General features: G+C 36.0%; 1 protein-coding gene across 7 annotated transcripts in view; it reads left to right on the top strand.

Moving 5' to 3' along the window:
- vps13c (vacuolar protein sorting 13 homolog C) overlaps positions 1–16616 on the top strand; it is a 64343-nt gene that overhangs the window by 26184 nt on the left and 21543 nt on the right. For 4 of the 7 annotated variants that reach the window (XM_067442325.1, XM_067442351.1, XM_067442343.1 and 1 more), the window contains 31 exons: positions 1424–1508; positions 1727–1827; positions 2022–2175; positions 2268–2347; positions 2452–2511; positions 3189–3339; positions 3651–3767; positions 3888–3991; positions 4074–4241; positions 4488–4520; positions 5992–6296; positions 6954–7101; positions 7204–7312; positions 7389–7516; positions 7624–7780; positions 7932–8011; positions 9734–9793; positions 9871–10024; positions 10114–10233; positions 10560–10663; positions 10818–10985; positions 11061–11365; positions 11567–11714; positions 11892–12024; positions 12111–12238; positions 12349–12509; positions 12987–13240; positions 14526–14749; positions 14921–15013; positions 15665–16120; positions 16244–16399. In XM_067442325.1, coding sequence (XP_067298426.1) covers positions 1424–1508; positions 1727–1827; positions 2022–2175; positions 2268–2347; positions 2452–2511; positions 3189–3339; positions 3651–3767; positions 3888–3991; positions 4074–4241; positions 4488–4520; positions 5992–6296; positions 6954–7101; positions 7204–7312; positions 7389–7516; positions 7624–7780; positions 7932–8011; positions 9734–9793; positions 9871–10024; positions 10114–10233; positions 10560–10663; positions 10818–10985; positions 11061–11365; positions 11567–11714; positions 11892–12024; positions 12111–12238; positions 12349–12509; positions 12987–13240; positions 14526–14749; positions 14921–15013; positions 15665–16120; positions 16244–16399 — 4644 coding nt within the window. The remainder of the gene's footprint in view (positions 1–1423; positions 1509–1726; positions 1828–2021; positions 2176–2267; positions 2348–2451; positions 2512–3188; positions 3340–3650; positions 3768–3887; positions 3992–4073; positions 4242–4487; positions 4521–5991; positions 6297–6953; positions 7102–7203; positions 7313–7388; positions 7517–7623; positions 7781–7931; positions 8012–9733; positions 9794–9870; positions 10025–10113; positions 10234–10559; positions 10664–10817; positions 10986–11060; positions 11366–11566; positions 11715–11891; positions 12025–12110; positions 12239–12348; positions 12510–12986; positions 13241–14525; positions 14750–14920; positions 15014–15664; positions 16121–16243; positions 16400–16616) is intronic. The other 3 variants (XM_067442367.1, XM_067442373.1, XM_067442335.1) reach the window with 2 other exon arrangements.

Raw genomic sequence — 16616 nt, forward strand, 5'->3', positions numbered from 1 at the left:
GGCCTGCAGACACTATAAAACTGGTCTGTCTGACCATTAACTAGACAAGTTAAGTATTCCAGTGAAATTAGTTCCATCAAAATCTTTTGCCAACCCAAATTAGTCGGAGCCTTGTCAGTTATCCATTTCAGTAAAATGTCTTTTTTCTTTTGATAAAGTCAAAGATTTATTGGGCAGACCAAGGATAAAAATAAAGGATCCAGTACCCCCCTTATTAAAGATGCATTTCAGAAACTATCTTGGCCCAATATATTTATAACTGATTACATGACCAAAGGCAATGCGTGAGTGCACCAATTTTTGTTTTGCACTTAAGGCACAGAGAAGGTATTATTGAATGCATGTCTATAATTTGGTGAGATATGCATACTATGTACAATATTGAACTTAAATAGAAATAGATTGAATACTTCCAGATACTACCCCAATCTTCCTCACTAATAGAAATAAAAAGTACTCTCTCCCAACCAAGTCTAGTGTTCAGAACTACATTTCCCTCAGAAGTAGCATTGAGAACCTTGTATAACAGACACACTGACTTCTTTCCAGGTGTCTGAAATAGTTTTTTTCTATAGGAGACAGACTTCTGTTATTATGTAATAATAATAATGTATTTTTCAGAATATAGCTTCTAATCTGTAAAGAAATGAAAAAGTCCTGCTCACATAATTGATACAGCTGTATCAACTGCTTACAAGACATCAAACCTTCTTCATCAAGCAAGTCTATATGTCGATTAGATAGGGATCATTTGAATTGGGTGCAGGAGCTTGGGGAGAACAGTCATTTTTATAAGAGCCACTATACCTAACCAAGAGATCAGTCCCAGTGATTTAAATCTTCTCTAATTTTACTAAGCAAAGAGGTGCAGTTGTCATTGAATACATTGTTGAGAATACAGGGCACTTGAATGATTTCTGGAGGATCACGTGACACTGAAGACTGGAGAAATTATGAAAGAAATTACACATTTAAATATATTAAAATAAACAACAGTTGTTTACAATTGAAGTTATACTTCACAATATTACTGTTTTTATGTATTTCTGATTAAATAAATACAAATTCATTTAAAAAAAAATCAAAATCTTATCGACCCCCAAACTTTTAAACAGTAGTGGAAAAAAGGGGGTTCATTTTTTTAATTATTAAAAAAAAAATACTTTCTCCTTGAAATACATTTCTACAAAAATGTTACCAATTGACAACAATAAAAACCAATCAGCTTCGTTTAACACCTTTTACCATGTTTAAAATCAATTATGGTGATTTTCCCCTAATGTTGCCACAGAAAACATTTAGTTTTGGTTGAGAGTATGAGCTTTCTGAACATGTACAGGAAGCAAACAGATTGGGAAAATATATATTTCCCCCCCTCATAATTTCCTGTTATTTGTATAATAATAATGATGATATTCTTCAGAAGGTGTTGAGGATGCCGCTGTCTGATGCCAGGCCAAAGGTCTTGAGTTTAGACCCCACAGTTCTGTCCTATGCTGTTGAGTCAGGTCAGAATTCATTCATACTCGCATGTACTTTCACACAGAAGAAATTACTTTGTTAATTTAGAAAATTAAAAATTTTATTAAATTAAATTAATGCCACACTAGTTTTTTGTTTTAAATAGACACCTTTCGTATATTTATACAGATTTTTTTCATTGTTATAATATAATATAATATAAGCGCATATGTATCAGTCTGTGTCTTATTGTGCATGTGTTCAGAATCTGACGAAGACATCAGTGAAAAGTCTGTGGACGAAGACTCTCTCAGATCAACCTTAGAGGAGCTGACTGAAGTGCAGTTTCAGTTTGAAGTCAAAGCGGTACGTTCTTCATTACTTTGTTGACACCATTAAACTCTCCTTTTAAAAAGGCGTACTGTCATCAGTGGGCACAAGAGCTTTCATTCCATCAGTTAATTACAACTATTTTGTGTATGATTCCTGTTTATGTTTGTGTTGACCATTGTGTGTTTCAGTGTGAAGTTATGTATATGTGTCTATATATGTGTATATAGGTGTTGTTGGAGCTTACGAGGCAGGCCGCTCAGGAAGATGTTGTTTTGGCTCTCAGTGTGTGTCAACTGGGTGCAGAGGGCAAGATACGAACCTTCGATCTCAGTGTAACATCTTACTTGCGCAAGGTCAGCCTGGATTACTGTGAGACAAAAGGTACATTCACGCGCATAACTTTTAGTCTTTTGAAGTACTTCCTGTTGTTTCTGGGATGATTTCTCTCTCATTCTTGTGTTTATGTGTTTCAGATGCGCAAAATCAGCCACTTCATCTAATTACCTCTTCAGACAAGCATGGCTCTGATCTTTTGAAAGTAGAGTACATCAAAGTAAGCATGAGCATCTTACTCATCAAACACAAGACTCTTAATAGGTTGTTTTAGCAAAAAGGTTTAATTTGTGCTGGCCTTTATGACATTTTTGTGTCTTTTAGGCTGATGTGAATGGACCCAGCTTTCACACCTTGTTTAATAATACAGAACAGACGTTGAAGGTATGATTTAAGTTTTACATTTCCCAATAATTAAACGCATTCATTCATTCATGCATTCATCCATTCATTCATCCATCCATTCATTCATTCATTCATTCATTCATTCATTCATTCATTCATTCATTCATTCATTCATTCATTCATTCATTCATCCATTTATTCATAAAAAATGAAAATATTTTTTTTTTAGTAAAAATTAAATGCATTTAATTTAGTAACATGTATTTATCAAAATATATGTACATCAAATACATACCTGTATAAAAATATTTTCTGTTAAAATTACATTATTAAAGCCTGTTCATACCAAGAACGATAAATATTAAAATAACTATATTAACATCCAAACGTAATGCTATTGCTCAGTTTTTTTATAAGCAGCAGCTTTGTCATCTTTTGCTTTTAATGTCTGGGCTCTTTAAAGCTGGTTAGACTCTAATTGGCTGTCAATGCTTTTCATCTTTCATCATCTTGAAGAAAATCTTAATTCCAGTGATATCGTTCCTCTATACCATTATCATTATAGTTGGGGTGTGGCTATTCTTTTACATTTAGAATAATTTTTAAAACTATATCTTTATCTTTATAGTCTTTGGTGTGAACAGGCCTTTTAGTCTTTTTTGTTTCTATATTCCGAAACAAATTTAATTAAGTTATTGATTTATTTCATTTCACAGGTGGAGTTTTCCTCATTGGACTTCATGCTGCACACTAAAGCTTTGCTGTCTACCATAAACTACATGACTTCTGCAATACCACAAGATCTCACAGCCTCTAAAGATGGAGAAACCAAGAGACGAGACGGGAAAGCAGCAGCAGGAAAGACAGGTGGGTACACAGGCATGTACACACATTGAAAATACACATTTGTGAAAACAAATGCATTTTTATCAGGTAGACCCTGGATATTGCTCATGTATCCATGTTGTCTTTGTCTCCGCTTTATAGGTTTTTTCATGGGTAACTAATGTTTTTTTTGTTTTTTTGACCTTGCACTGGTCTTGACATGACATACTAACAGGGGTCTGAAACAGTATCTGTTTTGGTTATGTTAAAGCATGTTGCAGACAGTGCTTGTTTCAGACTGTCACACAGTGTGTTGTTTGAGTGTTTTAACTGGAGTTTCTATGTTTTCTTAGTGTCCAAGGGTTCAAAGGACTCTAGTGTTGTGAACTTTAAGCTGTCCGCTGTGCTTGGCTCCTTCAGAGTGGCTGTCTGCGACGACAGAAGCAACATTGCTGACATACGGATCCAAGGTAGAAAAAACGAAAGTGTCTGTACATCGAAGTCTCATTGTATTATATATTTATTTACTTTCTTTTCCATAAGAATATTTTCTGCAAGTTAACCAAACATGCTACTTTCATTTATGTCAGGCATTGATGCATCGGTGGTGGTGCAGGCCAAAGAAACTGATGTTTTTGCCCGTCTGCGTGACATTGTGGTTCTTGATGTGGATCCTAAGACCATCCATAAGAAGGTGAGAGATTAGTCCTATTGTTTTTGGCACATTTGCAGATGCCAAGATTGTGCTCCAGTTATATTTGTGTGAATACCACCAGGCGGTGTCAATTGTTGGAGAAGAGGTGTTCAGCTTTAAAATGACCTTGTACCCTGGGGCCACTGAAGGCGAAGGCTACACTGACACCTCCAAAGTGGATGGGAAAGTTATCTTGAGACTTGGCTGTATCCAGATCGTCTACTTGCACAAGTTCCTTATGTCATTGTTGGTGAGAATTACTGCAAATGCACTTACTTTTCATATCTGTGCTCAAATGCTGTCGTCTGTATTATTCTTTCATCTAAAGTTAATGCCAATAGATAAGTCACTTATAGTTGTAAGGGACAAAATACAGTGTCTGTATTTTTTTTTGTATTGTCTGGACATTTATGCCCCCCCTCCTCCCCTTTTTTTCCTTCTCCCACACCTTTTTCCCTCCTCATAGTTTGTGTTAACTGTGTCTTCCTCTTTTCAGGAATCTTTTAGCTATCAGTACTCTGCTGATGAGGTACAGGTTTGGGCATGCTGCATTAAAGTCTTTTGCTTTGCAGCTTAACTTCAAATGCACCTCTGCACACATTGAAATACATCTACACCCCACTAAACTGTACTGGATTTGTTGTGCACATAATTAAACCTTTAATTTCATTGCAAGATAGAAACGTTAATTCCAGGTTAACAACATTTACAGCAATGTTTATGACTAGTGCAGTGGTTATCAACTAGGGGGCCTCAGCAATCTTTTAAGGGAGTGGCTGGATGACTAAAAAGTATTTAAATTAATACAGTTCATTAAAGAAAATTATTTTTAAAAATGTATAAAAATATATATTTTTGTACCTGTATATAAAAACCAAATATTTTACTATAACTGCTGTTTTTGCTATGTTTAAAAAACATACATTTCTTGAAACTTCTGGATTTACAAAATTAACTAGTTTATTCATTTAATAAATAAAATATATATTTTAAATATTTTGACATATTATTTTAATTAATAAAAAAAGCAGCTTTGTTATAATTGCTGCAGAAATATCAAATATATTGAGGGGCCTTCAACTCAAAAAGATTGAGAACCACTGTTCTAGTGGCAAGGTCATACTAATAATTAATACTGGTTAAAAAATAAAGAATAATATTATAGAAAATGTATATTCTGAAAGCTGGAATACTGTTTAGAAATATTTAGCTCTGGTGCATATTCATGAAAATGTAATTAGAGTTAAACTAAACAGATGCAGTTTCCAAGTGTTTTTTACAAACTATGGACTCCGCCATCTTCCATTTTTTGGAAACAGGTCAGAAATGCCATGTCTTTTCTCGGTATCGAATTCTTTTTGCTGCTGCTAATGTTACAGAGAGTACATACTGGAGCTTTAATGTTGTATTCTGTTTTTTGTTATTGAGTATATTAGCATTTAATTTCTTAGTTTTAATTGTGAGGTATCCCTTTTCTAACTGTGATATATTGTTAAAGAAGTGGGCATTAATTTATGCAGATTCACCCTATGGTGTTCTTTACATGCTGTAAGATGCAGCATATTTAAATGACTTGATCGTGAATGTGTGGATTTGCATGTGTGCCTGTATGTCATACTGCATACTGAAGTAGAAATCACTGAAATTTGAGATGGAATTTCGCACGATATGGATGCCTTGATTTTACCGGTTCTACTTTTCATTCTCTACATGCTTAATAGAAACAGCTCACCTGCCATACCCAAACAATATAATTATCAACTTTACTACTTTATCTTATAAAAAAATATAGTTTCACCCCAGTTCACACGCACTGCTTTTTCCACCCCTGTTGAATTTGCAACTTTTCGTTGTAAATTTGGCTTTCAGGCGTTTTAAAATACAAGAACATCCCTGCATGAATTTTCCCTACTATGGATCTCAAGCTGTTACATTTAAAAAGCTTTCTTCACTCCTACTGAATTGTCTTGTCACACTAAGCTGTTGGTTGTCTTCCATAGATGTTTGTGGATAACTTCCAGACAGCAAAAGAGGCTCTCAGTGCCGCCACGGCTCAGGCCGCGGAGAAAGCAGCTTCCAGTGTGAGGGATTTTGCTCTGAAGAGCTTCAGACTTGCCATGGACATCAGACTGAAGGCCCCCCTTATCATAATCCCTCAGTCCTCCACATCCTATAATGCATTTGTGGTTGACCTGGGTCTCATTACTGTGGGAAACAGCTTCTCACTGCTGGCAGCTGAGGGCTTCCCATTGCCTGCAGTTTTGGAGACCATGGATGTAAAACTCACACAGCTCAAACTATCTAGGTAACAAAGAAAGCTGGAGATTTTCAAAATTAATTTATGTGATTTAAAGCAGATTTTACAATCAAATTAAAGAATAGTGAATCTTATTCAGGTCTTTATTTTCTGTCAAAACTGTATTCTCAGTGGCTGTATTTCAGTATTATTAACAAACTATTAGTATTTACTATAATATTATTGCTAAAACTATAAAAACTAGTATTTATCGTGTGTGTGTGTGTGTGTGTGTGTGTGTATATATATATATATATATTTAAAATTAGCTTTTAGTTTTATATATATATCATATTATATATTTAAAATTAGTTTTTAAGTTTTATATTTTTAGTTTTTATTTTAGTTTTAATGCTATTAGGAAAAACAAATAAATATGTTTTTATATTTCTATTCATATTTATTTGTTTTTCTTTTTTCTTTTTAGTAATTTTAGTGCTTCAACATAAATTTATTTAATTAAGTTAGCTGGCGAGACAACATTTTTTGGTTAAAAAAAAATGTGTTCATGCGTATACTGTATATCAGCTTTTATTTCATTTATATTAAAAAATGAATAGTTTTACTTTAACAATAACAACTGATCTTCTGGGTGTGTTTGAGTAAGATGATTTCGAGAGAGCTCCTAACTTTCTCAGTCTTCTATATTTGATCTTCTTTCTCCAGGACTGTTCTGAAGCACGATGCTGCTCCTCTAGATATTGAAATTCTGGAGCCCATAAATCTAGAGCTTTTAGTCAAGCGTAATTTGGCTGCCACCTGGTACAACAAAATTCCTGGAGTGGAGGTCAGAGGAGTGCTTGTGTCAATGAACGTGAGTTTCGAAAAAGGGTTTAATCTAAAATCTAAAAAGGGACCCAATGATTGCCTGGAGAGAACTATAGACTAAAGATTAGTGTTTTTCTGGCATCTATAGATGGCTCTTGGCCAGGAGGATTTTGGGGTCCTCACGAGAATCCTAGCAGAGAACATTGGAGAGGGAAGCAGGATTGCTGCAGTGGAGGGATCAAAAACTTCTGCTAAAGGTTTAGTCTCTCACTGAACTTCACATCAGTAATGTTTGTCTTTGAAAGCTTAGTTTTACCTTCTTTTCCTCCACAGATGAAGCTATTATAGATGAAGGAATGATAGAGACTCTTCCTGTGGGGACAGGGCTTCAACCTGCATTGGCCAATGGTGCTTTTACTGAGAATGTTGTTAATGTGCTGCTCAATTTTGAAATCAAGGAGGTAATTTAGGTTTGCTTAAGTTCTTTTTTTTTTAGTTGTCTTGGAGTCATAACTCCAGATTTGTTGACTAGGAATCTGGTGTGTACTGAGAATTCTGTATCTTATAGGTTATGCTGAAGTTGAAAAAGTCAAAAAATGGGCAAGAGTCTCCCTTTTTGGTTCTCCATGTAGCTCAGCTTGGAATTGATACTAAAGTTCGAAAATATGACATGGAGGCCACAACATACATCAAAACCATCTCCATGAAGTGCCTAGAGTTCCCTGGTTTGTATTGCTTGGTTTAAAAACCTCACAGTACAAAGCAACACAATTTCATAAATTAGTAGAATCAATTTATATTTGTGAGCCTGTAAACAGACATTTTAAATATATAATACAAATGAATAATTTTATTTTAACTTGTTTTTTTTCTCAGATTCAAATGGAGAGCCGCTCTGTATAATCAGTTCCTTTGTGGAGTCAGGAGCAGATCTGTTTGAAGTCAAATATTTTAAGGTAGCTGTTTCTTTCTGATGTACAAATGTGAACGCATTTCAATCATTGCATTATGCATTATTACATAAGTACTAGCTTTAATTATAAAACTTCCTATACAGACATTGTTAGAAGCCTCTTATATTGTTAAGCCTATATTGGTTATCCTATATTGTTAAAGGTGCTCTAGAATGATTTGAAACAATATTTTGTGACTTTTTGGTCAATATTTGTCTGTGACTTATTTAAGTTCAAAAATTGTCCAGATATGGTTGTACAGGTCCATTTACAACACTAGAAATTGTCTCTAGGATGTAATGCTCTGTTTTTGCCTTATTTGGAAGGGTCATGAATATTAATGCAAAGTTCTGCTCTGATTGGCTGTTTCACTGCATGGCTAAATAACAGCTAACACATCGAGTAACGTTACAGTTTGACAGTAGAGTACTGATTAAAAAGTTGATTTATTTAGCCAAACAAAGTAATGTAGAAGCCACTCAAAATAGTCAGTGTCATGTTTACTACTCACCCGCTGCAAAATAATCATACTTCAGTTCTCAAACAATTATATTTATTTAACAAATTGACTAGAAGCCTTGTCAAATGACTATCGTTTCAACTTAGATGGTGAAGGTGACGTTGGCTACAAGGATCGAGTGAGCGATCTGTAAGCAAACAGTAGTAGTAAACGTAGTTAGCTTCTGATTTATGTGTTGATGATGAAATATAGGCTAATTTAGATTTCAATCCGTCAAAAGGGATCGACATGCGTATCTACTGTTGTATTTTATGACAACACTGGCAGGAAATAATATTAACCTTTGTCATTTGACAAACTGTTATGTGTGCTACTTGCGGTTTCCAATACTAGCATCTTGCGTTAGATCTAGACAACACGGGATATTATCGTTAATGTTGTCTTACTAAGAAACTTTCAATTTAATCAGAAATGGGTTTGAGAGTCTAGAAGTGGATAAAATCACTACTAACTGCTTGCAGGAATATGGTTGGAATCGGCCCTTTCTTCAGTTTTAGACGCTGAGCGAAGCTTCATATTGTCCGAGGTTATAAAAAACGGTCCGTGGTGAAATGGGCCGAGCAAATGAACAACTTTGAATTAAATTGTTGCGGTATCCGATTGTAAATAAACATCAACCATGACTGTTGACATTTTTTTATCGGTGGGAAGGGTATAAAAAGTCCTCACATCCCCAGCACAGCCTGGATCATAACATTTATTTAGATAATCTGCCGTTATCGCTATCCTCGCGTGACGCTTGCTTACCTGAACTCTCGATGATTCGGCTGCGCAGTTTCACCTGACAATGAACATTGGCTGGCATGCAAATGTTAGGGGCGTACATATTAAGGATCCCAGTGATTGCATCACAGTTGGTGTTATGTTGAAAATAGCCTGTATTTCCATGGTGTTTTTCACAAACAAGATTTACATATGAAGGAGAAGGCAATGGTGTTTGAGATTCACTGTATGTGATGTCCATGTACTTTTGTTATTTAACTATGGCAAGGTTAATTATTAACCAAGGGTAATCATTCTTGGGCACCTTTAAGCCTATACATTTAAATGTTTTGCCTATATAATCCTATATAGGATTATTTATTAATGTATTCCTTGAATTACAGTAGAATTTTATTATTGAAGACAAACAAGTAACAGTCGTTGAGAGCTTTCAGGACACATGAATGGAAATCTTAAACTTGTTCGATTACTCTCTTTTTTAGGCTGATCGAAATGGGCCCAACTTTGCTAGTGTTTACCAGAATACTGAGCAAAAGATCAACGTAAGTATCTGTAAATAATGTACAATAAAATACAGTTTTGGAAATTGGGGGTGTAACATGCCTTTGTGTGTCTTTAGGTGGTATTCTCTTCCTTAGACTTGATGTTGCACACTGAGGCTCTTCTCTCTACTATGGACTTCCTGTCTGCTGCCCTGTCCACCAGCAGTCTGCCCTCACCTGAGAGAGAAAGCAAAAAGAGTGACGACATGAGAACTACCTCAGCTAAATCCAGTAAACACACTCACTGAAACTGACAAAAACTGAATTCTTTCACACATTTTAAGAATGAAGTAATGAAGAATTGTTTTTTTTTATTTTAGCTGCACTGAGCTCTCCCTCTGATGGGGACATCATTGACCTGATGGTGAATATGCAGCTTGGTGCATTTAATGTGTTGGTGTGTGACCAGAAGAGCAACATGGCAGACATCAAGATTCAAGGTTTGAATCCCCCCAAAAAAGTTTAATTAAAAAACACCATATGCTATATATGTTGTTATAAACGTACTGAATTACTGCGACTGCAGTGCAATAATACATTAATACAGGTACATCATTATTATTGTAATTACAATATTATGCATATGCTATTATATACTAACTTTTAGTATTTTGCCAGAAATTGTTTTAATCATTTTGAATTATTGTATAGTTTTTGCAATAATTCCAAATGCTGTTTTCTGCGTATCGTCTGCTTGTATATATTACTTGGTTATTCTAAAGCTGGTTTTGTTTGGTAGTTGATTATATATCTGCTCCTCCTGTAGGTTTGGATGGTTCTCTACGAATGCAAGGAGCTCAGACACACATGTCCACACGTCTGCGTGACTTCATTGTCATCAATGTGGATCCTAAAACAATTCACAAGAAGGCAAGTTAGCCAGACATTTGATGTCATTTTGACAGATTGATTATTTTATTTACAATGTTATGTTTTTAATTTGGATTTTATTTAAATAAAGTACAGCTGAAGTGAAAGTAAAGTGAACTGCAATATTTATTTTTGGTTATTTATGGTTCTCTAGGCCATCTCCATCGTAGGCGATGAGGTGTTCAGCTTCAGCATGAGTCTAACACCCAAAGCCACTGAGGGGGCTGGGTATACAGACACTTCAAAGGTTGATGGTAAAGTGAAACTCAATGTGGGCTGTATTCAAGTGGTCTACCTTCACAAATTTGTCATGTCGTTGCTGGTGAGTTTAAATTACACACATGGCCTCTCTGCTAATTCAAACACACCATCTTACCATTACTTTCTCTCTCTATAGAATTTCAGTAATAACTTCCAGGAAGCTAAAGAGGCTCTCAGTGCCGCCACGGCTCAGGCTGCGGAGAAAGCAGCTTCCAGTGTGAGGGATTTTGCTCAGAAGAGCTTCAGACTTGCCATGGACATCAGACTGAAGGCCCCCCTTATCATAATCCCTCAGTCCTCCACATCCTATAATGCTGTGGAAGCGGACCTGGGTCTCATTACTGTGGGAAACAGCTTCTCACTGCTCCCAGTGGAAGGTCGTCCACTGCCTGCTGTCATAGATAATATGGATATAGAGCTCACTAAGCTAAAACTGTCCAGGTAGTCTATTTTCATGAAGCTTATCTAGGATTCTCAGACTTACTTTTCAAAGTATAATTATATGCAGCATATGTCCATTCACACATCTGACAATTAACTGAACAGAATTAATTTCATGAATTTTCAATCCCAGCATTCTAGTTGTCCATTATACAATTCTATATGTGTCCTCTCATACATCCTTTTGTTCAATATCATCAGAATTTCCATGGAGCAGGACTCAAATCAGCCTAGTTCAAAACTGTTAGAGCCAGTCAACCTGGTTCTGTCTGTTAAACGTAACCTGGCGGCATCATGGTACCAGAAGATGGCTGCCATAGAGGTGGATGGAGATCTGAAGCCCATGAAGGTCTGATGCTAGAACGTATACTCTGCTTTTTAAAGTCACAAATTACTATTTTTATTAGTTATTATAGTTTGGGCCAGTCCATATATTCTGGGATCTGGTTATAATTAATATAATATATGTAATTATAAAATTACGAGTGATTGTGGAAAAATTAATCAAGAATCTCACATGTTCTAGGTGGCTCTGTGTCAAGATGACTTAACTGTCCTGCTGCGGATTCTGATGGAGAACATCGGGGAGGCGGCCAGTCTTCAATCTGACGCAGCCCTTAAACAAGAGAGTGTGCTTGTCAGAGCACGTACGGCCACTGGTGAGAGAAGACAGTTAAACAGCTGTTTTGTTTAATAATCTTGCTTATAGAGAAAAACTCAATAGATGGCCTTGTTTCATGTGTAGGCTCTGATGTTCTTGTGGAGAAGCTGTCTGAAAAAAAACTGAAGGAGACAGAACTTCTGGAGAGCGTAAAATTCAGCTTTAATGTTGAGTCACTTGGTCTCACACTCTACAGTAACGACCCTGTACAGGTGTGTATAAAGCTTACAGACTGGTGAACAGATCAGTGACTCTTTACAGTTAAAGTACTTTGAGAAAGAAAGGGAACATTTTATCTCCTTCTCTGTCTTTCTTTCTCTAGCCCTCTGTACATCAGGAGCAGTTGTGTTTGGGTGAATTTATGTTGCGTAAATTGGTGACTTCAGGCAAAATGTTTAGTAATGGCAACATGGAGGTTTCAACCATCCTCACCACATGCACGCTGGATGACAGAAGGAGCGGCATTAAAAGAGTCACATCCAGGTGATTTACACATAATAATATATAATTTCATAATTGTTTGTTATAAAATTAGGTATTATTTACAATTTACAATATATGTACTACTGGTCAAACTGGATAATTTTTTTTGTAATGTTTTTGAAAGGATAATGTGAATAAATTACATTTTAAAATATATTGAAATTGAAAACTGTATATTTAAATGAAAAAATAAATAAAAACATAAATCCTTGGTGAGCATAAGAGACTAAAAACAATTGAAGTAAAAAAAAGAAGCTTGTTTTCTTTTTTCATATTTTTTCTTTATATGAACACTTTCAAACACTTCATTACAAACTAAGAACCCTTTTTTATGTGACTACTTAAAAATGATTAACCTACAGGGAGCATTTCAGAAGAAATAAGCATCTACTTCGTGTACAGTCCTGTTTCTAGGTCTCATTCCTCTGGTTTGGTCACTCAAGTATTGAGTGTACAAGTATTATTTTTCCCATATAGGATGCTGGGAAGGCGTGATGAGGAGACAACAGAGCCCATGATTGATGTGACATACTCTCAGAGTGTGGATGAGCGCTCTGTTGTGGCTGTGCTGCAGAAGCTCTATCTGTGTGCTAGCGTGGAGTTCCTGTTGGCTGTTGCTGACTTTTTTGTGCAAGCCCTGCCTACCAGTTCACCTACACAGCAAGACAAAACCAGTCAGCTGCCGCTCAAATATGTCTCCGAACCCAAAATCCAGTGTGACCCTAAAGCAGGTGTGAATGCTACTACTGGAAAAATTAGCTATTGCATGTTAAATGCAAGGTGTTATATTGCCAGTTATAAAAGCTAGTATATTGTAGGTTTACACTGAAAAGAACAATTAGAGTCTACATTTACATTTACATTTACATTTATGCATTTAGTAGACGCTTTTATCCAAAGCGACTTGCAACTGAGGAGTACAGAAAGCGATCTGTCATGAAGAGGTGAAGAAATGCAAAAAAGTGCCCTAAATACAAAGATTTGGATATTACTCAAAACTAGAATAGGAAGGGAAAAGAGATTTTTTCTTTTTAATTAGGTGCCTTGTAGACGGCGAAAAGCAAGAAAATGTATATCTGCATTAGGTGGATGAAAGACAACAACTCCCAGAATGCACTTGCTTCGCTGCCCTACAAAAGGCCACTCCCAAAGCCATTGCTACTGGATCACTGTCCCACTGCAGGCTATGACCCTACCATTCAGTTCATTTTCATAAAATCATTTAGTTCAGTTAGAGAACAGACACTACAAATAAAAACTGAACATGTCTGTTCAATATAATGTGAGTGAGCCGAGCGAGTGTCACGGCACAAACGCAGCAGGAGTCAGATTACATTCATCACAAGAGCGAAGAGCTAAGATAATTCTGCCACGTTTTCAGATCATGTCTTTGGAAGCTTAACTTTCTTAGGAATTAATTTGAAAAGTTGAAACGCTCACTTTGCTACGCAGCGCTCTGTTTACATGAATTCCCGCAGCTGCCCGAGCCGAGAGCTGTGAGTGCGATCCCATGGGCAGGTTGAAAACATGCAGAACTAGCTCCTTCTACTGGCTGTAGTCAGGGAGCACGATCATTCAAATATACTATGGATTTCTACTGATTCAAAGCTTAATGCTAATTGCTGAAGTAACCCTTTAAGTTTGTCATTTTTGTGCCACCTGCAGCATCAAACTGAACTGCAAAACTAATGTTTGTGTCTCACAGTCCTGGAAAACAAGGAAATGTCAGGGAATGTGATTTCCAGATTACCTGGAAAAGTCATGGAAATTAATAAAATATTCATGGTCATGAAAATAGTTAAATTCAGTGATATACTGTATTTAAAAAAGAAGTTTTAAAAAAAAAGTTTTAAAGTGTTTTTTGGCTAGAAATAATAATTGTGAGTACAATGTCTATAAATAAAAATAAATGTAAATCATGGAAAATTTGCCGATAGTCATTGGTTAAAATTATGGAAACTTTCAGAAGCAATTTTTTTAATGATTTTTTAAATGTAATATTTGATCTATCATCAGCTCCGTCTCCGAGAACAAAACTGCGAGCAGTTGTGGTGGACCCAGAGGTTGTGTTTGTGGCTAATCTGATGAAGGCTGACGCTCCTGCACTGGTGGCCTCATTCCAGTGTGATTTTAGCCTGCTCTTTGAAGACACTGGCCAGGCCATGAAGGCCAATGTCAAAAGCCTCAAAGTGCTTGCCTGCCCCTTCATCAGGGCAGAGGGTGACAAAGCTGTGACCACCGTATGTTTACTGATGTTTGCTAATGTATTATCTGTTTTAACTTTATTTTAAAACTTTATTTTAACTCTATTGTTTTTTTTCAAGAGGTGCATCAAAAATATATTGCATGTTACGGAACTGCAATTGTCTATCCATAATATTTAGCAAACTATAAATTTGTATTTACTGCAGGTGCTGAGACCATGCTCTGTTGAACTTGAGACCAAAATGCCAACCAATGCCCCATTAACTGGTTCAGTAACTGTAGAGGAGGTCATAGTAAAAGTGAGTGTTCTTACCATATTGATATCTTGTGAAATATCTAGAGGAACATATACATTAACGTTCAAAACTGTGAGATTGGTAGTTTTTTTTAAATGTTTTTGAAAGAAGTCTTACCAAGGCTCCATTTATTTGATGAAAAATACAGTTAAACTGTAATATTTTGATGATTTTTACTCCAGTCTTCAGTGTCGCATGATCTATCAGAAATCATTCTGATATACTGATTTGTAGCTCAAAAAGACATTTCTTTTTAACAATGTTAAAAACATTTTTGCACTTTAATATTTTTGTGGAAACTGTGATACTGTTTTTGCTACAATAGAAATGTCTTTACCTTCACAGTTAATCAATTGAATGTGTCCTTGCTAAATAAAAGTATTAATTTCTAAAGAAAATGTATTAAAAAATCGTACTGACCCCAAACTTTTGCACGCTAGTGTATTTGCTCCCTAAACTGTAAAAGACTGTCCCTTTTTCTTTTTTTGTGTGTGTACAAGGATTCTGTTACTGGATGTTAAGTTTATCTGGACTATTTTTCTGTGTACATTTATACAGTATTATGCAATCATATTATGTTTTCATTACATATCATTTTGATATTTGCTAATCTGTGTTAAACTAAAATGCTGTTTCTCCGTCTTGCTGTTTCAGATCTCTCCTATCATTCTTAACACTGTCATTACCATCACAGCAGCCATGGCGCCCAAACCTAAAGAAGAGCCTTCACAGCAGACTTCCGATGACCTGAACAGTCTCTGGTCTTTAATAAAAGTCGCTAATGCAAACTACTGGTTCCTTGGTGTGGACACGGCCTCTGAGGTCACTGAGAGCTTCAAGGATGTGGACTGCAGTAAGGACGGAGAGAGTTTTAGGATGAGCGTGAAGGTGGTGCAGGTCACATTGGAGTCAGGCTTGGGGCATCGGACCGTTCCCTTGCTGCTTGCAGAATCAGTGTTCACCGGTACTGCTCAGAACTGGTCGTCATTGCTCAGTGTCTCTGCAGATATGACACTGGAGGTGAATTACTTCAACGAGACTCATGCAGTATGGGAACCACTGCTTGAGAGAGTGGACAATGGGAAACAGAGGTGGAAGCTCAAATTAAACGCAAGTAGAATCTCACTTTTTTTTTTCTTTTCTTCTGCTTATAAATGTGAATCCACATTTTCACTCTGTTGAAAATCTTGCAGGTTGTTCGGTTACTGATTATTTGTGCGTTTCTGTGTGTAGATGAAGAATAACCCCGTTCGAGATAAAAGTCCAGTTCCTGGGGAGGATTTTATTATGTTGCCAGACCCCCGCACAGCCATCGACATATGTTCCAAAGACACCATGAACATCACAGTGTCCAAGTGCTGCCTCAATGTCTTCAACAACCTGGCGAAGGTAAACAAAAAGTGACAAATTCTTTATAATGTTTCAAAAGATTTCCATTTCAAATAAATGTTCTTTTGAACTTTTCATTCATCTCAGAATCATGTAAAAAAGGTATCATGGTTTCTATAGAAATATTAAGTAGCACAAATGTTTTCAACATTAGTAATAATAAGAAATGTTTCTTGAACAGAAAATCAGTGTGACAGTGAAGACTGAAATAATTACA

This window comes from Pseudorasbora parva, chromosome 1, assembly GCF_024679245.1.
Source record: "Pseudorasbora parva isolate DD20220531a chromosome 1, ASM2467924v1, whole genome shotgun sequence".
Taxonomy (NCBI): domain Eukaryota; kingdom Metazoa; phylum Chordata; class Actinopteri; order Cypriniformes; family Gobionidae; genus Pseudorasbora; species Pseudorasbora parva.